The sequence below is a fragment of the Arachis ipaensis genome, chromosome B2, assembly GCF_059453495.1.
Source record: "Arachis ipaensis isolate K30076 ecotype BB chromosome B2, ASM5945349v1, whole genome shotgun sequence".
Lineage (NCBI taxonomy): Eukaryota > Viridiplantae > Streptophyta > Magnoliopsida > Fabales > Fabaceae > Arachis > Arachis ipaensis.
Genome location: NC_142437.1, coordinates 83,745,916 through 83,769,868, shown reverse-complemented (window position 1 = coordinate 83,769,868; position 23,953 = coordinate 83,745,916). Strand labels below are relative to the sequence as shown.

Here is a 23,953-nt window from a genome sequence, read left to right as displayed (position 1 = left end):
TCATTTAATTTTTCTTGCCATTTATTTTCTTGCCCTCTTATCAACCAAACCCCCCTTTACCCCTTCATTGCCAATAATCATTCACTTCATTGCAATTCCTTGTGAGACGACCCGGAGTCTAAATACTTCGGTTAATTTTCATTTGGGGTTTGTTATTTGTGACAACCAAATTTAATTTGATGTGAGAGTTGTTTGTTGGTTTGGAGCTATGCTTACAACGAAATTCTTCTTTCTATAAGAGAAATTCCTTACCGACAACAATTTTTGCTACCAAATTAATGGCGCTGTTGCCGGGGAGTTGCAATGGTATTATATTGTTGGCTATTGTGAATATTGTGAATATGTTTGCTTTTTACTTATTTGTTAGTTTTTGTTAGCTTTAGGACTTTGTTGCTTATTTTTGTTAGCTTTTGTTTTTATTTGCTATTATGAATTCTCACCACTTTGGCTATGAGTTTGGCTCAAATTATGTTGTAGGGAATGGAAGCTACAATGAGGATGTGCATCAAGGATGGAACAATCAAAGATGGGAGGAGCCTCAAGGTATTGATCAACCTTATTGGCAACAACCCCCTCCGGTTTCTTATGGGTATAATTCTCATCCTAATGCATATCAATCTAATGGATGTGGTGACCCTTATTGTGATTGTCAACAACCACCACCATATGCCTATGAACTACCCCCTCAACATGACTTTGAACCACCTTACTCACAAGCCCCATACCACCAAACACCCCCATATGACCCTAATCCTTATCCACCATATCAACCACCTTATGAACCATATGAACCATACATAGAACCACCACAATCCCAACACAACTACTCTCAAAAACCACCTCCATATACACCAACTCCATACCCTTACCAAGATGAACCAACTTCCAAACATGATACCTTCCTCCCAAATAATGAACCTTCTCTTCCACCATCACCTCCCAATGAAGCCCCCATGCATGAATTGAGAGATCTTGAATCTCATATCTTAAGGTGACAAGAGGAGGATGAAAAGAAGTTTAAAGAGCTAGGAGCCAAGATGGCTATCCTAGTGGAAGCTGTTAGCAATATGGCCTCCTCCCAACTAAGCCTAAGCAACCAAGACACTCCCATTGACGAATGTGGAGAGGCAATTAAGGAGCATAGTGAGGGAGTGAGTTTAGAGCTTCAAGGTGAAGAAGAAGAGTTGAAGCAAGGAGTGCAACAAGAGGAGGAAGTTAAGACAATTGAGCCGGAAGAAGTGGGTGAAGCCTTTGAAGAGGTTGACCAAGAAATGGATTCAATCATTGAAGAATTCTTATGTATATTGAATCCTCTCCAATTGAGTTTGACATAGAGGGTAAGGAAGAAGATACCTTACCTCTCATGCCCTTGGTAAGCAATGAAGAAGAGATTGAATTGGAAGGAAGCTACCAAGAGGAAGAGGTTGAAATTGAAAAAGCTTGTGAAGAGGTGGAAATAATCAAAGAAGAGCACAAGGGAGTGGAACTTGCAAGACTATTGGAGACATCCCTTCCTAAGTCACCATCCAATACAACATTCAAGTGGGTAAAATTTCTATCCCTAAGCTTCACTTTCCCACTTGAATATGGTTTGATTGAAAATGATGGTCAACTTAGAGCTCTTTGTGGAGTTAAGAGTAAGAGAGAGTTGTGTAGTGGTTGGAAGCATCACTCTAAGTTCATGATGGTTGCTTGCTCAAAGTTTGATTGCAAGGTTTGGTGTGGAGCTAAATTGTATGGGTCTAGGAAGTTGTTTGGAGGCTTCTTTGAGAATTCCAAGGCTAAACCACCCAATTAGAATCATGATGATCAATTTGAAGATGGGTGTCAAAACAAAGTGTGAGATCCCGGATCGCACAAGGAAAATCAACTTTGGGAGCTCATGGTTTGTGAAGAACTCCATCAAAGCTTGAAGATATTAAAATTGAAGAATGGAGCTTATTGGAGACTCAAGCATTGGTGGATATTCAAGGATAGCTTCAAGCACAAGCCACCTTGAGAAGAGCTCCCCATAAGTCCAACTTAAGGACAATAAACAAAAGTGCTAGGTGGGAGACACCCCACCATGGTAAACTCTTTTCATTTTTTTCTTTTGTAAATATTGGTAGAATAGGTTTGATTTCATGTTTTGTTTTGTTTGTTGAGTTTATTTGGTAGTATAATATGTTAAATAAGGTTTTAAGGTGTTTGGGTAGCTGTTTGGAGGTTTGGAATGCTTGGTTTGGTGTAAGAACTTGGAAAAATTTTGAAAAACAGAGCACCAACCCGCGCGTGCGCGCACCTGGCGCGTATGCGCGCCTCAAGCATTTTCGACCATTCACGGGGATGCGCCATGTATGCGGATGCGTGGATGCAAAAATCTCACCCATCCATACATTGACCCCGAGAGTTGCGCCTACACAGCGCCAGCACCATGCTTGAGGCACAAAACCACCCGCGCGTGCACGCACCTGGCGCGTACGCGCCCTTCAAGCTAATTGCGCAATGCGCGCGCATGCACGCTGTGCGCGTGCGCGCCAATACCGCCATCTGCCCTCCTGGTACATGTTCCAGAGAGTTATGCCCAGTTTGTGCCTATTCTGTGCCTGCAACCCTCGCGTGCGTGCACCTGGCGCGTACGCGTCCTTTGGCCAAACTGCGCATCGGCGCGGAAGCGTGCATGATGCGTCCGCGTCGGTTAAAAAAAAAAAAACACACACACACACACACAAATTTTCTTTTCTTCCATTTTCCTTTATTGCATTTGCTTTTTTTCATTTATTGCATTTTAATTTTGTTTTTATAGCTTGTTCTTATTTTCCTTTCTAAGTTTCTTATTTTAATAATGGTGTTGAATGCTCTTACTCAATTGTTGAGAATTTTTTTGGTTAATCTTGGTGCTTCTTGACTTGTTTGATATTGTTGGGTGATGAAACTTTTAATTCAATGCTTAATTTTGTATGACTCTTATATTCTTTGTGCATTGATATGAACTTGCTTGTCTTTCATGACCCACTCTTTCTAGTAGAACTTGATGCTTTTGAGTGCTCTTCATACCTTGACTTTACTCTTGCATCAAGTGTTAGTTAATATGCCTTAGCTTATGTTGTTTTCTCACTCACATGTTGTAGCTACCATGTATTTGAGAACCATACTTTTATTTGGCATTAGCTCCCGCCTATGTTCTAATTGCTTTCATATCTTTGTTGTAGGCTTAATTTTATTTCTTTTTCTCTCCTTTGAGGTTGGCCACCAAGAAGGAAAGGGATGGAAAAGCTTCTAAATGGGGCAACAAACAAGTTCACCCGCACAACCTTTTAAAGGAGCTCATCAATTGTAGCAACCCATCCACCTTGCTATTCTTTGCATGCACCGAGGACGGTGCAAATTTCTAAGTGTGGGGAGGTCATCCGACCGATCTCCATGGGTAACTATTTTCTTTTCCAAAACCAATTTTTCAAATTTTGTCTTTGTCAGTTAGTTGTTGCATTGCATGATAGGTTGCATGTTAGTTATAATTTGTATATATTCTATCATTTCTTTTTATGTTAGGACTACTTGGTTAGGGTGATGATTTTTTTTCCAAGAAAAAAATTGTTTTAGGGCACCCTACCAATTTGAAAAAAAAAATTTGTGTTGAACTTACTTGAAGAATGTATTTTGGAACATGGTTTTTGAGCTAAGAATACAAGCATGTGAGTTTTGAGCCAATGGTGTGGTTACATCTTATAACCACTTATTTTCATTCTTGTGTGTATTATTCTCTCTCTATGATTGTAATCTTTGATTTATTTGATTCTTTATGTCCATTATTCCATGTATACATGCATTTATATGATTGAGGCCATCATTTTATTTAGCTCACTTACCCAAATATCCTACCTTTCAACAACCATTGTTAACCAATTTTGAGCCTATTTAATCTATTTTGTTCTTAATTTTAGCACATCACTACCCCTAAGTGAAAAACAATAAATGTCCCTTAATTTGGATCTTTGATTAGCTTAGGCTAGTGAGGGTGTGTATCATTTGGGTATGAAAAACTTGGGACATTGGTTGAGGAAAAAGTGCATTTTATATTTTTGTTGAAAATTTTGGGAATTGGGTACATACTCACGCATTAAAAGTGTAAACCATATGCATTGACATCCTTGTATATATTTTAGCTTGAAAAAAAATATATGAAAAAAAATGTAAAAAAAAGAAAAAATATATATATATATATATAGAAAAAGAAAAAAATAGAAAAAGAAATAAAAGGGGACAAAAATACCCCAAAGTAAAGTTCAATAAAAAATCAATGCATATGGAATGTTAATTAAAGAGAATGCATGAGTATGTAGAAAAAAAAAGTGGGAATCATGGGTAGTTAGGTTGTGTATTAGAATTGTATAGGTTGTTATATGTGTTTGGTGAGAGCTTAGGCTAATCAAAGATGCAAATTTCAAGCTCACTTGACCATATGCATCCCTACCTCTACCCTAGCCCCATTTCAACCTATGAATAAAGTCCTCATGATGAATGTATGCATGCATTGAATAATTATTGATTATTAGATGAAAAACAAATCATGGAAAGCATGAGTAGAAGAGAATTGAGTGATCGACCCTATACACTAGAGCGACTAGAGCGAATACACATCTGGTGAGGGTTCGATGCCCAATTCCTTGTTCCCGGCTTTCATAAACGTTCTTCTTGCAAGTCTATTTGTACTTTATTTTTATATTCAAATTGGTAGGATTCATGAATCATCATACTACTTAGCCCTACTTGTTCATATGTGTTCTTGGGGAATGATTTACTTTTAATTAAGTAGGTAGAAGCATTTTGCGTTTAGTTGCATGCATGGAGATAGGTTTATATAGTTTCTTTGCATTGAATAAATGTTCATACCCCTTTTCTTGTCCTTCTTTATTCTTAGCATGAGGACATGCTTGGTTTAAGTGTCGGGAGATTTGATAAACCCCGATTTTGTGGTTTATCTTGTGCTTATTTTGGGGAATTTTATCACCTTTTCCCACATTTATTCAATGAAATAGCATGGTTTTGTAATTCTCCCTAGATTTGTGCTTAAATGTGAAAACATGCTTTTTAGGCCATAAAATTGGTGATTTTAATTCACTTTAATTCCATTCGATACCTTGATATGTTTGTTGAGTAATTTTAGGTTCATAAGGCACGTATTGGATGGAAGAAGTGAGGAGAAAAGCATGCAAAGTGGGAGAACTCATGAAGAAATGAAGGAACCGTAAAGCTGTCAAGCCTGACCTCTTCGCACTCAAACGATCATAACTTGAGCTACGGAGGTTCAAATAAGGCGGTTCTAGTTGCGTTGGAAAGCTAACATTCGGAGCTTCGAAATGATATAAAATTTGCCATATGTTACTTCGCGTTCAGGGGCGCGCACGCGCCATATACGCGTGTGCGCCGATGCTGTCCATGGCCCACTTTAGTGAAATCGCCCCCAGCGATTTCTGAAGCATTTTGGGCCCAATCCAACTCATTTCTGATGCTATTGAACCCAAGGATTGAGGGGGGAATGAACCATGTAGTCATAGTTTAGTTTTCATCATGTTTTAGGGTAGAATTCTAGAGAAAGAGGCACTCTCCTCTCTCTAGATTTTAGGGTAGTTTAGGTTTAATTTTCTTAAATCCAACTTTTAATTCTTGTTTTAATTTAGTTTCTCCTTTTAATTTCTTGTTGCTACTATTCTATTCTTCTTAGTTCTCTTGTCAATTTTGCTTTTATGTCTCTTTTTATGTTCATGAGCCCTTTGTTGGATTTGGATCTTTTCTTTAATGAAATTTAATGTTTGATGTTCTTTTATTGATGATTTGAGTTGTTGATTTACTTTTCTTGCAATTGGTAGTTGGTAGATTTTATTATTCTTGCACATTTACCATTCTTTCCCTTTGTACCCACCAAGTGTTTGACAAAATGCTTGGTTGGGCTTTAGAGTAGATTTTGAGCATTCTTGGCTTGAAAAGAGTAATTGGGCAATCTTGAGTCATGAAAACCCAACTTATGTTGGTGATCTAGAGTTGTTAGCTAATATTGTTTCCAGTGACGCTAATCTTTTGCTAATTTAATTAGTAAGTTGATTAGGACTTTTGGATTGAGATTAGCTAGTCTTATTAGACTTTCTCTTATGGAAGATAATATGATACCTTCTTCCAATGTTGGAGATGACGTAATAAGATAAATTCTTGTTATTATTGTGGTATGATTGATTAGTCTTGTTTGAATTTCTCCCTATTTGTTGGAGTTGACTAAATAAGATGAATTAATCATTGCATGACTAGGATAGAAAGCCTGTGATCTCAACACTTGCCATGAATGTCTCTCTTTATTACTTGCTTTCTTTAGTTACTTGCTTAATTTACTCTTCTTGTCATTTAATTTTTCTTGCCATTTATTTTCTTGCCCTCTTATCAACCAAACCCCCCTTTACCCCTTCATTGCCAATAATCATTCACTTCATTGCAATTCCTTGTGAGACGACCCGGAGTCTAAATACTTCGGTTAATTTTCATTTGGGGTTTGTTATTTGTGACAACCAAATTTAATTTGATGTGAGAGTTGTTTGTTGGTTTGGAGCTATGCTTACAACGAAATTCTTCTTTCTATAAGAGAAGTTCCTTACCGACAACAATTTTTGCTACCAAGAGGTTGGAGAACAAAGTCCGGTGCACCCGCTTCCTTGAGAGTAACTCTCCTTGGAGCGGCCATTTCGTCAACACCTAGATCAAAAGAAGAACTATTAGTAGTATCAACGGAAGACTAATTAGTGCCTTCGTTGGATGACGGTGAGATAGTTGGTGAATTGGTAAAAACCTTTTCACCTTCCTCAAAGTCTAACCGCCTCCGAGCTTGCCTAATATGGAGCAAAGTTCTTTCAATTTCTGAATCAAATGGTGCTAAGCTCGGATTTGGTAGTGAACGCGTCATACAATGAAGGAGATAAGAAGCTCATGACATCAAGTGATATTTAAGCAAAGACTAATTCTAACTACAATCAAACAAACAAACAATCAAGAGAAAAATGCAAATATCCACAAATTAATATATTCACACTAACCAATAGAATGGCACACATAAGCAAATCCCTGGCAACGACGCCATTTTGATGAGCGTAATATTCTTATGCCAGTTAGAAATTAGCAATAAATTCAATCGTGAGTATAGTCCAACTAACACACAAATATCGCATCAAACAATTCTAAAATCTATGATCGAGAGTATTGTTCCCGGGTCGTTCTCCCTAGGATTTGCCTTGAAATGCGCATCATTGATTAGGAAGACTTTTGTGGTTTTGAGAGTTGGTGCGAGAATTCAAGCTAACAAAAGTAGACAAGCAATTAATTGAAATTAAAGCCTTGGCTAGGCGTAAGCATTGGAATTTCCATCATTATAATTTCCTTCAATTGAGATAAGAATTGATTGTTGCTTCACTTAGTTAACCCCCTAATAATGGAGGAAAGTCAAGTGAAAATAACTAACTTGAGTCACAAGTCCTAGTCTCACCCTAGGGAAGTCTAACTTTAGTGCACTCTGGTGCACGAAATTGTGATCTCAACGGCGCCAAAAACTTGGTACGTACGATTGTAATCTCAACTCCTTTTCGCAACTTCGCACAACTAACCAGCAAGTGCACTGGGTCGTCCAAGTAATAAACCTTACGTGAGTAAGGTCGATCCCACGGAGATTGTCGGCTTAAAGCAAGCTATGGTCATCCTTGTAAATATCAGTCAGGCAGATTCAAATGGTTATGGGATTTTGATAATTAGAAGATAAATAATATATAAAATAAGATAGAAATACTTATGTGATTCATTGGTGGGATTTCAGATAAGCGTATGAAGATGCTTTGTTCCTTCTGAACCTCTGCTTTCCTACTGTCTTTATTCAATCAATCGTACTCCTTTCCATGGCAAGCTGTATGTTGGAGGATCACCGTTGTCAATGGCTACCGTCTGTCCTCTCAGTGAAAATGGTCCAAATGTGCTGTCACCGCACGGCTAATCATCTGTCGATTCTCTATCATGTTAGAATAGGACCCATTGATCCTTTTGCGTCTGTCACTACACCCAACACTCGTGAGTTTGAAGCTCGTCACAGTCATCCCTTCCCAGATCCTACTCGGAATACCACAGACAAGGTTTAGACTTTTCGGATCCAGGAATGGCTGCCAATAATTCTAGCCTATACCATGAAGACTTTGATCATGAACCAGGAGGCTAAGAGATACACACTCAAGCTATTGCAGATAGAACGGAAGTGGTTATCAGGCACGCGTTCATAGGTGAAAATGATGATGAGTGTCAGGGATCATCACATTCAATAGGCTGAAGTGCGAGTGAATATCTTAGAATAAGAATAAGCTTGAGTTGAATAGAAAAACAATAGTACTTTGTATTAATTCATGAAGAACAGCAGAGCTCCACACCTTAATCTACGGGATGTAGAAACTCCACCGTTGAAAATACATAAGAACAGAAGGTCTAGGCATGGACGAATGGCCAGCCTCCAAACGTGTACAAAAGCATAAAATTCTAAGGACTAAACGTCCAAAGATTCAAAAACTTTTTAAAATAAATCTCTAAAAGTAGTTTTTATACAAAACTAGTAACCTAGGGTTACAGAAAATGAGTAACTAAGTGCAGATAGTGCAGAAATCCACTTTCAGGGCCCACCTGGTGTTTGCTTGGGCTGAGCATTGAAGCTTTCATATGTAGAGGCTTTTTTTGGAGTTAAACGCCGGCTTTGGTGCCAGTTTGGGCGTTTAACTCCAGCTTGTAACTCAGTTCTGGCGTTTAACGCTAGAATAGAGCAGGAAGTTGGCGTTTAAACGCCAGTTTGTGTCGTCAAAACTTGGGCATAGTATGGACTATTATATATTGCTAGAAAGCCCAGGATGTCTACTTTCCAACGCAATTGAGATTGCGTCAATTGGGCTTCTGTAACTCTAGAAAATCCACTTCGAGTGTAGGGAGGTCAGAATCCAACAGCATCTGCAGTCCTTTTTCAGCCTTTAAATTAGATTTTTGCTCAGGTCCCTCAATTTCAGCCAGAAAATACCTAAAATCACAGAAAAACACACAAACTCATAGTAAAGTCCAGAAATGTGAATTTTGCATAAAAACTAATAAAAACATAGTAAAAACTAATTAAATTATACTAAAAACTACCAAAAAATAATGACAAAAAGCGTATAAATTATCCGCTCATCACACTCCAAATCAATTAGCAACTCTCAATTCCAAATCAACAATTGATATCCACTACTCAAGTGTCTCCAATAACTCAACCCCTAAGCCAAGTGAGAGAAATCTACTCCATAGCTAGGGTTGTCATTATCACAAACAATTGGTAGGCAATCATAGAAGACATGATGTAACTGAGAGAAAAGAATTGAATTAAATCTATCTAATCCAAATAATCATCAACAATCAAGCAATTGAATAAAACTTCTCAATTCATTAATCAAAATTCAAAGTAACAAAGTCACAAATCTAGATTCAAGAGATAGAATTAAAAGAACACTAATTGAGAGTAGAAGAAGAGTAGATCTACAACTTGCATCAAAGTAAAAGTCAATTGGCAATGGATCTCACCAAGAAATCAAAAGAGAATTGCAATGGAGAAAGTGAAATCCAAGAGAGAAGTTGGAGTTTCTCTCTCTAAAAGCAAAATGTAACTAACTACCCAAAATATCTAGAATTATCAGTAATTGTCCTAATCCCCCCTAATCCTTGGTTCTCTTATGCTTTTCCCTCCAAAATTCTGCCCCAAAACAGGGCCTGGAACTGCCTGAAATTGCTGGTCATGTTTTCCCTTTAAAAAATCATGTGCGCACATCGGCGTGTACGCGCACAGTACGCATACACGCACCTGGAATTTTTTGCGACCTACGCGCAGGCGTGCAGTGCGTGCGCATCAAAGGAATTATGGCCCAGCCGTATAGGCGCACTGGGTTCTCGCTTCGACTCCATCTAGCCAGCTCTGGAGGTGCACATCCGCGCTTCCGCGTATGGTGCGCGTGCGCGCACATGACCAAATTCCAAAGTTCTACTTTGTTTCATGCTCCTTCCATTCATGCATGCTACCTTCACTCCTTTTAGCCATTTTTGCCCTATAACTTCTGAAACCACTTAACAAACGGATCACGACATCGAATGGCAATAGAGGAGGATTACAATATATTAATTTTGATGCAAAAGAAGCATATTTTCATCTATGAAGCAAACTTGGGAAAGGAACACAAAATCATGCAGTTTTATATGAATAAGTGTGGAAGGTCATTGATAAAACCCTTAAAACCTATACATAATAAACCCTAAAAACGGGATTTATCATGTGACAGTTTCAAAAACCTCCAAAATTTGAGGTGCCACGAGCTCCTTTGTGGTAGTTTTTCACAACCCCTACAATGTCATTTAGTGGCGGTTTTCTATCCCTTTGTGGGGGTTCTGTGCTAGCATTTTGTGACAGTTCTTGGTTAATGTTTGTGGCGGTTCAAAATCCCCACAAAAGAAATTTCCCATTTTAAAAAGAGCAGCTATTCTATGGGGTTTCAAACCTCCACAAACCTGTCAATATTATTCTTCAAAATATTAATATGGATGTTAGAAATACTTAAGCAAGACATTAAAAATGTAAAAGAAAATTAAAATATTACATATTTAAACAAAAGAAATACTTTAAAAGGGTACAAGTACTAACCTCAAAGATGAATGTTGTTCGAACTCATTTTCAAGGGCTTCAGATCATAAATCAGTTGCATTTACATGTGACTAGTGCTGAAATAGATGTAGGAGGATTATGCATTAGCATTTGACTTATCATTAAAAGGAAAATAGATGAAATTATTTATATGCTGAAAAATGCATGCCCAATATAATAAAAAGTTAAATGATAGTCGGTATGAAAACACACCCTGACCTTATCATGTTCGCTGATACCAAATACATATTTGTTTTCAATTTTTATTATATTGGGTTTATTTTTAAGTGCCTAGTCCGATTCATGCATCTTCATAATCAATGAATTCACACAACATACCAGTTCTCTATTAATATTCATGATATTTGCTCTTTTATCTTCTTTATCTGAACTATTACAAACCACAACTAAGAATCTATTATCTAGCATTATTGCAACTATTTCTTTTTCTCTTCCATAACCTTAACAGGAGGGATGTACAGACTGCTCCAGCAAAATCTACAATGTGAATAGTCACAGAATTCGAATAATAATAATAATGCCATATTACCTGGTATGAGTAATGGGTGTGCAGGTCCACGGATGACACAAAACAAGTTTGTGATGGGTGTGTCTGAAATCAAATATAGAAATATGATAAACTGGACATTTAAAGCTAGTACAATAAGAGTATGTTCGGGAGAAGGGAGCGCAGGGAAGAGTTTGAAGAGTAATTATGAGTTCATTTTACTCTTCAAATATATCCCTTCTTTCTCTTTCCCTGCAAAACTTCAACTCACAAACACGCCAAAGGATCACTAAAGAAGGATGCAAATAAGTTCTGCTATGTATGAAAAGGGTTTCTATCTTTAGTTGTATCTAACTATCTATTATTGGGGAAAACATTGATGGTTCAACCCACCGTCAGAGCTAAGAATGAATAAGTGACAGTCAAGGATAATGGAGCTTACATGTATCCAGCCTAAAGGAAAGAGTGATAAGCTATCCTGAACTTCAAATATTTCTTCTTCGTTCAATGTTGAACACTGAACAAGAAATTAAATTAGACATACATTTCTCAACTGAAAATAATTAAAATTACAACAAACAATTAAAAAAATCATTAATGAATCATGAGAGAATTACAATCTTGAGTCTCCTAATTCTAAGGAATACGGTATTTAGCTCTATTCATATATGTTTTGCATTATTTCATTTGAGAATCATTTTATTCCCCAACAATAATCCCAAGAGAATTGGCTTAAGAACCAGTTTCCTTTAAAAGTAATTAAAAAAATCCTATCATATGATTTACAGTACCAATAGAGGTTTAGTAGCACTTTCACAACAAATGTAGATAAATAATCTCAGATAACAATAAGAACAAAGTATGCAACACTCATAAACTCCATGCATCACAACCTCAGATCAGTAGAAGTCTCACTTTGTCTGACAGGATAAAATTGGAAATAGAGAAAATGAAGAAACAGTCTATATAATCATTTAAAAACAACAAACTGAACCACAAGAGTAGACATAACCATTATCATACCGAGTCTGAAGTTGACTCCTGCTTTGGGATAATAACTGTAGTGATATGAAAAATCCAGTTTTTCTGTAGACATGAGATTGCAAGCACAAAAATAAATTAAAATTAGCAACCAAAATATTTCTAGAACCCAGAAGTAAACAAAATTATGACTTCTTTCACCAGGAAGCCTACAAGAACACCACATGTCTCTAAGTTTTTCTGTGTGTTTTCGGAAGCTAGTCTTAAAAAATCTTCCATCATTTTCATAGGCTGTAACACAGAGTAAAATTAACTTATAATAATTTATTACCCGGTTCAAGAACCAAACAAATCACACATAAGAACAAGTCACAATGAATGATCAAGAGAGTCCATGATGTGCTTTGAACAATTCCATTTAAAAGGTAAAATAAATCAGGCTTACAATATGTAGGTGTTGGTATGTACTGGGACCAGGTCTAGAATCCTGAGAAGATTTAATTGGTTCAGGCCTTGGATCTGCAACTTTTGAAAGAGGAATGGGAGAAGACTCAGGATACACTTGAGCACTCTCTGATTCCATCCTACAAATCCTTGGCGTCACCATTAGCTGCTTTGAAGACTTGAACCTTTACCAATCAATCAATATATAAGTTAAATAGAGGCTGACCTCTGGCCTTTATAGACTCTGTAGATGCGGGAGCCATTTTTTATTGACCAAGACCAAACTGGATTATGCAACTGAAAAAAATTAAAGCAAAGAAATTAATTTTGACCAAAACCAATATAAGATAAAGGCTTGCTTAAAGTGCTCACTCATTTTGTAATTGGCGTAGAGGAAGCGGATGCTAAAACTAAAAGCAGAGAGAGTTGCTAATTGCAAAACCTAAAAGTTACACAAATATCAGCATAAATAACTCAAATGCATAATGATAATGCTGAAACCAGTTTTTATAAACTAATGCTGAAAAAGGAAATGACTATCCATTGGATAAATCACTGCATATACTAATCATTAGCTATCAAATCTTTGATCAAAAGGGGAAAACTCCCTGAAAAAAAAATTAAGAATGTTCCTTTTAAAATGAAACATCAGCATCATCTATAATAAGAAATGAGAAATGAGGATCTAATTGAGGTGATAGAAGAAATGACAAAAAGTTAAGCTTGTGATTTGTATGGATCACAAGCTTTCCCATTTCTAAAAGATACTTCAAACAGTAACATCAAAATAAATTGTTAATTCAAGAATTGGCTAAACATTCTTGAGCAGCTAAGAATAATTGCAAGAGAAGTAATAAAGAACAAAATTGGTAACCAAAACAACAATAAAGACAATGCAACACTCGTATATCATATGAAACCTTTATTATTCTCAAGATCTTAGTCCAAGATGAACTTGGAAAACTACACTGCCATCAATTTATAATATCTTGCAATCATAATATCTCAAGAAAAATTAAAGAGCAAGAAAATAAAATATTATCACATAAATCACAAAGTAATTGAATAACATAGAAATTTAGAATATCCCAGTAAAACATGAAATTGTGGCAAGAATGAACTAGTAAAAGCATGCAAGCATATTCACACGAGCCATTTCCATTTCCAATTTCATTTCACTTTGTAGGACGCCGCACAATGGTAAAATTCCATAATCACGAGTCCAGTTAACATAATAACCAAATGGCAATTGCTTCATTGTCGAAACAAGTACGGTATTAGGCACCGATTTAACACATTAAAATGATTACCCTAAGCTGGTAGTGGTTGATCAAGTACGGTAAAATAGCACGAAGGAAAAGTCGCCATGTGATGATCGAACTTTTGTGTGGTATAGAATTTATCTAATGAGGTCTCGTCGTTAAGTATAGTTCTAGACCAAACAATAGTCCTTTCATACAAAAATTTAGGTTGTCACAAGTAACAGACCCCAATGAAAATTTACCGTAGTATTTGGACTCCAGGTCGTCTCCCTAGGAACCAATGGAGTGCATGCGTATTGGCTATCATGGGGTAAAAAGGGGGTTTTGCGCGAATGAGCTAGGGCTTTGCGTCTCTGGTTAAATGGGATTTTTAAATCCACGCGAGCGCGCACCGTGCGCGTCCGCGTGGGTGATAGAAATAGGGAGATGGCGCGAAGGCGCCATACGCGCCTACGCGTATATGGGCGAGTTAAGGGTTGGCGTGGACGCGTACAGTGCGCGTCCGCGCGGGTATGATGGGCCAGAGGCACAAAAGAGGCCCAGAGTTAGCACAACTCTCGGGTCCTTTAGCCTGGGTGTTGCTAAAACACATCGACGCGCGCGCGCACCATGCGCGTTCACGTGGATGGTATGAGCTTATGGAATGGGCGCGGAGGCGCGAAGTACGCCAACGCGTGTATGAAGAAACAGGGGTGGCGCGGACGCATACAGCGTGCGTCCGCGTGGATTGAGAGACAGAGTTGGCCCAAAAGTGGCACAACTCTCTGGTCCTTGGCCCAGATAGTTGAAATGGGCAGCCTATGCGCGCGCGCGCTTTGCGCTTGCGCGTAGGGTGGTTTTTTTTTTTAATGAGCGTCAAAAAGAGCTCATAACCTTTCCATTCTTCTCTGAAAACTCTAAACTAGCTAAGATGCAAGATTAAGTGTATTTTGAAACATAGGGGATTCTTCAAATAACTTGAGAAAACTTGCAATTCAAGCAAAAACTCAATTCAAAGAATTATCCCTTATTAAAGCATAGAATGTATAAACACCTTAGCAAGCAAATGGAAATATACCAAGAAGTAAAGAAACTATATACCATGGAACCCAATTCATTCATTCTTTATATCTACAAGAGAATGGAAAGAGTCTACCATGGTGGGGTGTCTCCCATAAAGCACTTTTAGTTTAAGTCCTTAAGTTGGACATTGGGAGGCTTCTTGTCAAGGTGGCTTATGCTTGTGTTCATCTTTGAACCTCCAAGAGTGCTTGTCCTTCAATTGGTTGTCAAAAGTTCCGACCTTCTTCATTAAGCTTTGGTGAGGTCCTTTCCAAGACGTGAGCTCCCGAGATTGACTATCGTAAGATAATCCAGGATCCCATATCTTGTCCTCGCACCCATCTTCTAGTTGATTGCCTTGACTTTGTTCGGGCGACGAGAAAACAGAATTCTTATGGAAGCACCAAACTACTCTCCTAGACCCAATAAATCGAGCATTACACCAACCCATGCAATCCAATTTCGAGCTTCCCACCATAATGAGCCTAGATTTAGAACTCCAACCACCAAACATCCTCCTCTTTCGCTTAATTCCACAAAGCGCCCTAAGTTGGCCATCTGTTTCAAGCAAACCATAGTCAAGTGGGATAGTAAAGCTGAGAGTTAGAAGTTTTACCCCTTCAAGTGGAGGATTGGATGACGAATTAGGTGGGGTAGTTCCCAAAGATCTTGATAAAGTATGCTCTACTCCCGTCCATCCTCTTCTAGAGGTTTCCACCACTTGGCGAGGTTCTTCAAGTTCCTCCTCATGCCGAGCTTCCTCAAGTTCACATCCTTCTTCACCAATTTCTTCTATTTCTTCCCCATCACTTTCACCATAGATAGGAGGTAAAGTAAAATCTACCTCGTCATCGAATCTAGACATTTTGGGGAAGGACTCTTCAAACTCGGATGGATCATATGTTGATTCAGAATCATCATAGATAGGAGCGCTTGTTGCTTGGAATACTTCTCCCAGTTCTTCATCTTCAGTAGGCCTTGGAGGTTTCAAGTCTTCCTCAACCTTGCTTTCTAATCCACTGGGGAAGGGTTCAACAAGATCGTCAAGGGGGTTGATCAACATGGGTAAAAAATTACTAGTGATGGAACCTACTTCTTGATCAATTTCCTTCGACTCTCTGTTTACTTCTGCAACATTACTCTTTTCTTCGACATCCCCTTCAAGCTTCTTGGAAGAGGGTTCTTCAATTCGAGATTCCTTTTTGTGCTCAACGTATCCCAAATATCCATCCACTACTTCTTTTTGATCGCTAATCTCTATCTTCTCCCCTTGTTGTCCTTCTTGCTTCAATTCTCCTTCCTCACCATGGAGCTTCAAGTTCATATTCTCACTAAGCTCCTTAATTGTTTCTCCACATTCAACAATGGGGATACCTAAAGTGCATGAACTTAGGTGAGATGTTAAGTGATTCACGGCTTCTACCATGCTAGCTATCTTTACTCTTAGCTCCTTAAACTTAGTTTCATCCTCCTCTTGCCGCCTTAAGATGTGAGATTCAAGGTCTCTCAGTTCTGATATGAAGGCTTCGTCGGGAGGTGGTGGTGGAAGAGAGGGTTCCTCGGTTAAGGGAAGATTATTGTAATCGGAAGATGGTTCATGTTGGTGGAGTTCTTGAGGTGGTGTATGTGGAAATTATGGTTTTTGGGGATATTGGTATTGGGATGGTGGTCGTTCCATATGTGATTCGAATGGTGGTTGATATGGTATGTATGAGTTATGGTCATGTAGAGTGGAATGGTGGTGTGAGGCTTGTGAGTATGATGCGTGGCTATATTGAGGAATGGGGTCACATGCATATGATGATTGTGGTTGACAACCACAACAAGGGTCATCACACACATGGGACTGGCATACGTTAGGATCAGAATTATACCCATAGGAGTTCGTAGTAGGTTGTTGCCATGAAGGTTGTTCATAAGCTTGAGGTTCCTCCCATCCTTGATTCCCGAATCCCTGATGCATATCCTCATTGGAGCTTCCCTTTCCTACAACATAGTTTGAACTATACTCATAGCCAAAAGGATGAGAATTCATAATGATATAGAAAATAAAGACAAAGGGCAATGAGAAATAAAGAAGATAAAATCCTAACTAGTAAAAAACTGGGAAACAAACCAAAGTTCAAGCTATTCACAATATGTACAATAGCCAATAACATAGCACCATTGGGTCGCCAGCAACGGTGCCATTTTTGATGATCAAACTTTTGTGTGGTCTAGAATTTATCTAATGAGGTCTCGTCGTTAAGTATAGTTCTAGACCAACCAATAGTCCTTTCATACAAAAATTTAGGTTGTCACAAGTAACAGACCCCAATGAAAATTTACCGGAGTATTTAGACTCCGGGTCGTCTGAAGAACTGAGGATTGATGGTTTAGAAGTTATAATAAATACTCGTTGTAAGTATAGTTACTAAACCAAGCAATCAACCTTTCTTACAAACGTTTTGGGTGTCACAAGTAACAAACCCCTTTTAAAATTGTTAACCGAGTATTCAAACCTCGGGTTGTCTTCTCAAGGAACTGCAAGGAAGTATGTTCTTATTATTGGCTATAAAGGTTGTAATCGAGGTTTAGAAGGTGAGAAGCAAGTGATTTAAATGACAAGTAAAGTAGACGGCAATTAAAATAAATAAATACTCTAAAGTAAACTTCTGGCAAGGTAAGAGAAATCGGAAGTCCAACTTAGTTATCTCTCTCAACAATAATGAAAGTTGAATTTGATAATGTTGAGTTACCGATTTCTTAACCAAGACCAAAAGGGGAAGAAGTAAAATTGCTGGAATAAAAATGTCCTTAGATGGAAAGCAATGGTAACACAAATTAAAGAGAAAGCAATCAATAACTGAAATACCTCAAATAATCATTAATTCAAATAACAATTTGTAACATGGAATAATTCATAAGCCAATTGGGCAACATCTGTAGATACGAATAAAAGCATTAAAGTAAAAGTAGCATAGGAACACAAATTAAAGTAAATACTAAACCTGGATCGAGAGTCACTCTTAAAAGCTAAGAGAAGTCCTAAATCCTAATCCTAAGAGAGAGAGGAGAGAATCTCCCTCTCAAAACTAAATCTAAATCATGGAAAGTAATAAAAAATGCGAGCTCCCTTTGAATGGATGCATTCCCCCATTTTATAGCCTCTAGTCTGTGTGTTCTGCACCTGGATCTGGGCCAAAAGGGCTTCAGAAATCGCTGGGGCGTATTCTGTAAATTCTGATACGTGGCCTCTGTCACGCGTCCGCGTGGGTCATGCGGTCGCGTCATCTGGAGTTTTCCTTGTGGCGCGGTTGGGTCGGTCACGCATCCGCATCGAATGCGCTATGCTCAAGTCGCGCGGCCGCGTCAGTCATGCGGCCGCATCGCTACTTCTTCGCTCCTGGCACGCGATCGTGTCGTCCATGCGATCGCATGGATGCCAATTTCTTCAAAACTCCATTTCTCACTTTCCTCCCGTTTGTGTACGTTTCCTTTTCTATCCTTTAAGTCATTCTGCCTTAGAAAATCTGAAACTACTCAATACACTAATCATGGCATCGAATGGAAATAAAGGTAATTAAAATAATTAATTTTAAAGCTTAGGAAACATATTTTTCACATACATCACATAATAAGGGAGGGAAAGTAAAACCATGCAATTAATATGAATAAGTGGGTGAAGGATTGAATAAATCACTCAAACTAAGCACAAAATAACTCATGAAATATGGGTTTATCATCGTCTCCCTAGGAACCAATGGAGTGCATGCGTGTTGGCTATGATGGGGTAAAAAGGGGGTTTTGTTTATGAGATGGCAAGAAAGTAAATTGAGCGAGTAAGTAAAGAAAGCAAAATAAAGAACTCTTGGCTAAGACTTGGGTACTTGAGATCACAATCCTAGTTAACACCAATTATTGACAATTATGAGAGGCCAACCCATTAAGTCTACTTCTCGAAGCCTTAAATACGTAACATTTACTCCTAGACTGGAAGTATGTCAAATAGGCCTAATCACATCCACCCATAAGTCCTAACCTCCCTACCAATTGGCTTAGTAGTGGGTTAGCGTCAATGAGCTTTAAATTGATCACACGGGGTTCTCAAATTACCAAATCCATTGTATCCAAAAACTCAAGATCACTCAAGTCCCTTGGCCTAGACCAAGATTTGATAAAACTACTCAAGAACTAAAGAGAGCATTTCATCAAACACTTAGAGTGCAATAAAAGTTGACATCATAAATTACAAAGATACTAAAATCTACCACTATTAATTGCAAGAAAAGTGAGGTCACAACTCAATTCATCAGTTAAAGAAACATCAACATCAAAATTGCATTAAATGTAAACAAATCTAACATGAGTCATCATCACAAACGAGAGCAAATTGAGAGACTAGCATAAGAACTAAGAGGATCAAGGTGTAGAAATGAGAAATTATGGAAGAAACAAGATGAGATCAAGTAATTAAACATGAAATTAAAATATTCTAACCTAATCCTAACCTAATTCTAGAGAGAAGATGATGACAAGTCATCCTAGCCTAGTTTAACTAGTCTTTTTCTTTTGTTTTCATTAGAATTATGTACTTTCTTGAACCATAAGCAAGCTAATTGAGTAGATTTTCATGTTTCCCTTGATTGAATCAACCATGTATAAATTCATGCCATTTCATGAGGTTTTATGCTAAAATTGTTGCATATTATGATAGAATGAATATCTCATGATTATGAGCATAGCTTTGATGAGTTTGGTTGATTAATTATAGGTGAAGAAAGCTTGGAGAAAGGTTGAAGTAAGAAGGAATAGCTAGGAGTAAAGAGAAGACAATGGAATAAGTGAAATTGAACCAGGAAACAAAAAGCTGGACCTAAAGTTAGCATCAAACTTTTGCACAAACCTTTGGTTGAAAAGTTAGCCCCAACGTTAGCCCCCTAACTTGGAGGCTAACGTTGGAACTTGAAAATCATTCCCTGGGTACTAAAAGTTTGCGCCAACGTTAGCCCCCTAACTTTGAGGCTAACGTTGGCACATGAAATTTACCCCTGGGCACCAAAAGTTTGCGCCAACGTTAGCCCCCTAACTTTGAGGCTAACGTTGGCATGAAGAAATCCTCCTTGGGCACCAAAAGTTTGCGCCAACGTTAGCCCCCTAACTTTGAGGCTAACGTTGGCACATGAAAATCACAAGGAGGAGCAAAAGTTTGCGCCAACGTTAGCCCCCTAACTTGGTGGCTAACGTTGGCGCCACAAGCACACAAGGCAAGGCCAACGTTAGGGTCAAAGTTAGACCCCTAACGTTGGCACCAACGTTCATATCAGCAAATTTTGTGGGCTGCTATGAAAAGTTGGAGCAAAAGTTAGCCCCCTAACTTTTGCTCCAACTTTTGGTCCAACTTTTGCAAAACTCCAACCCGGTTCAATTGGTTCACTTTGGTTCTTCTCCAAACTTCAAGAGCAATCAACCAAGGCCTCTTTCAACCCAATTCCACCAAGAGCAAAGGTCCAACTCAAGGCTTGAAGATCATTTGAAGAAAGTGTATAAATAGGATAGAATTCAAGTTCTTCGGGGAGCTTTCCTTTTGGAATTTTCATAATAGTTTTCGGAGAGCTTTTGGATTGAGTGAACTTTAATTTCTTTGTCTTGGGGAAGGAGAATTCACTTCTCTTCCTCTCAGTTTTATTGCTTTCAATTTTAATTACAATTGTCTTGGATCTTGGGTTAGAGAATTGAAGAAATTCTATTTCAATCTCATCCTTGGATCTCTCTGTTTATTTACTGCTTAATTGAATTTCCGTTTCTGTTACTTGCTTCTCATCTAATTTCTTTGCAATTTACAATTTCCTTGCAATTTTTCTTGTTGGATCTAGGAAGGCATTGAGATCTAGACTTGGTTTTCTAGTCTCTGGGTCCTGAGATCTGATTTCCCATTTCAATTCTCTGTTTACTGCTTTCCATGTTTATCTACTTTGCTGTTTTGGATCCGATTCAATCCCAATTCCCTTTTTTCTCTTCTGTTTAATGCAATTTAATTTTTTCTTGTTTAATTTCTGCAAATCCAAGTCCCATGCCCCTTTACAATTCAAGTCATTTACATTCCTTGCACTTTAAGATTCCGCAATTTACATTTCTTGCACTCTAAGTTTCTGCCATTTAATTTCTTGTTCTTTAAGATTCAGTAATTTAATTTCCTGCTCTCTTTAATTCCATGCAATTTAAATTCTGCAAATCACCAATCAATCAACCAAATCTTGATTCGCTTGACTAAATCAACCATTAAACTAAAATTGCTCAATTCTTCAATCCCTGTGGGATCGACCTCACTCCCGTGAGTTTTTATTACTTGATGCGACCCGGTGCACTTGCCGGTTAGATTTGGGTGTTTTGGGAGAGATTCGGTTCTCCACCAAAATATCTCATCAAGTTTTTGGCGCCGTTGCCGGGGATTGATTAGATTGACAATGATTAAGTGAAGTGGTGATCTAGATCAAGCACTTTGTCTTTAATTTTGATTAACCCACTAACTGTTTGATTTTTTGCTTAAACTAACTAACACTTCAATCTGGCAGTAAATTGAAGTGTCACTGGTTTTGTGCATTTCTCATGCTCTGCTTGTATGTCAGGTACAAGAAGAACCATACCCAATTTTCATGAACAAGACGAAAGAACTCTCAGGAGATTAAGAAGAGCTGAAAGAGGGAAAAATATTGTTGGAGAAGAGGAATCAGACGAAGAATTCCAAGAGATGGAGGAACATTTAACCAATCCACCAGGTGGAGAAGACAACAACAATGGCAACCCACCCCAGAGGAGAGTTTTGGCTTCCTATACCTTTGCAAATCCTAGACATTGTGGGAGCAGCATCTTGGCTCCAAATGTCAATGCTAACAATTTTGAACTCAAGCCACAACTCATCACTTTGGTTCAGAACAATTGCTCTTTTGGTGGAGGACCACTTGAGGACCCACACCAACATTTATCCACTTTCTTGAGGATATGCAACACTGTCAAAACTAATGGAGTGCCCCCTGACAGTTACAAACTGATGCTATTCCCATTTTCTCTCAGGGACAAGGCCACTCAATGGTTGGAATCTTTTCCAAGGGACAGCATCAACAACTGGGATGATTTGGTAACCAAGTTCCTTGCAAAATTTTATCCACCTCAGAGGATTATAAGGTTAAAGGCTGAGGTTCAAACATTTACACAAATGGAGGCCGAACCTATCTATGAGGCATGGGAGAGGTACAAGGCTCTGATCAGGAAATGTCCCCCTGCCATGTTTAATGAGTGGGAGAAGCTTCAAAACTTCTATGAAGGCTTGACACTGAAATCCCAGGAAGCTTTGGATCATTCAGCTGGAGGTTCGTTCCAACTCATGAAAACTGCAGAAGAAGCTCAAGAACTCATTGATATGGTGTCCAACAACCAATATTTCTTTGCTCATCAAAGAGGCCGCCAACCATCACAAAGGAGAGGAGTAATGGAGCTAGAAGGAGTGGATTCAATCCTAGCTCAAAACAAGATGATGCAGCAGCAAATTCAACAACAATTTGAGCAAATGGCCAAGAGGATTGATAGTCTCCAAGTTGCAGCAGTTAACACTAGCCAACCATCAACCACATGGGGACAGAGTGAAGAAACTCAAGAAGAACAACAACAAGAGCAAGTACAGTATATGCACAACCAAGGACCAAATGAAGTGTATGGTGATACGTACAATCCATCCTGGAAGAATCACCCAAACCTCAGATGGGGAGATAACCATACCCAAAACCAACAACCATGGCAGAGGAACTCAAACCAACACAACCCAAGAAGCAACCAAAACCACAACCAGCAGCAGACTAGCCAAAACCCCTACAGAAAACCTCAAAACAACTACCCCAACCTCAACCAATACCAATCTAATAACCAACCCACCAACCAAAATGCCTACCATCCACCACCCACATCTCATAACCCACCTCAAGTATCACCTGAAGCCCAAAGAATCACTCACTTGGAGGCCATGATAGACAAAATGTTGAAACACCAGGAAATGGTAACCAAGAATCAGGAAGCCTCCCTGAAGAGCCTAGAGAGACAGATGGGGCAACTCTCCAAGCAAGTATCTGTTGAGAGACCTTCAAACTCACTGCCCAGTGACACAATCCCAAATCCCAAGGAGGAATGCAAGGCAATACAATTAAGGAGTGGGAGAACATTGATAAGCAACAATGACACTACAAGGAAGCAAGCAGAGAACATCAAAGAACCAACGGAGGATGAGAAGCAAACAAAGGCAGATGAGGCCAAGGAGCAAGTTGTGATGCCAAACAAAAGCACTGAGAAACTTACAGAGAAGGACAACCAGCCACATAGCTCAAAGGAAATAGCTCAGGGACAGCAGCAAATAGGAAAGAGCACCACACCTCCACTGCCATATCCCCAGAGGTTTAACAAAGAGGTTAAAGACCAGCATTTTCACAAATTCCTTGAGATTTTCAAGAAGCTAGAAATTAATATCCCCTTGGCTGAAGCACTTGAGCAAATGCCTCTATACTCCAAATTCTTGAAGGAGCTTGTCAACAAGAAAAGAAGCTGGGATGAGAAAGAAACCATAATGATTACTGAGGAATGCAGGGCCTTGATTCAAAAGGGGCTTCCTCCCAAGCTTGAGGACCCAGGGAGCTTCCTGTTGCCTTGCACCATTGGGGAATTGACCATCACTAAAGCAATGTGCGATCTCGGAGCAAGTATTAACTTAATACCATCTTCCTTGGTGAAAAAGCTGCATATAGAGGAGGTCAAACCAGTACAAATGTCTCTGGAGCTGGTAGACAAGTCAATGGTATACCCTAGGGGTGTAATTGAAAATCTTTTGGTCAAGGTGGACAGTTTTATATACCCTGCTGATTTTGTGATTCTAGAATCAAACAATGATGATGGTGACTCTGTTATACTGGGAAGGCCATTCTTGGCCACTGTTAGAGCTATCATAGACGTAGAGGAAGGGGAATTAACTCTCAGGATGCATGACCAGAGTGT

The 23,953-nt window shown here is 38.6% G+C and overlaps 1 protein-coding gene across 1 annotated transcript; it reads right to left on the bottom strand.

Annotated features, from left to right (window-relative positions):
- Positions 1–10,416: 10,416 nt before the first annotated feature.
- Positions 10,417–13,893, bottom strand: LOC107627335 (AMSH-like ubiquitin thioesterase 3). Its single transcript, XM_088505927.1, has 8 exons — positions 13,783–13,893; positions 12,862–12,932; positions 12,637–12,820; positions 12,393–12,482; positions 12,234–12,296; positions 11,653–11,727; positions 11,253–11,315; positions 10,417–10,569 (listed from the first exon to the last, which is right to left on the bottom strand). The coding sequence occupies exons 1-8, from the start codon at positions 13,891–13,893 to the stop codon at positions 10,417–10,419; spliced, it is 810 nt and encodes a 269-aa protein (XP_088362053.1).
- Between the last annotated feature and the right edge of the window lie 10,060 nt (positions 13,894–23,953).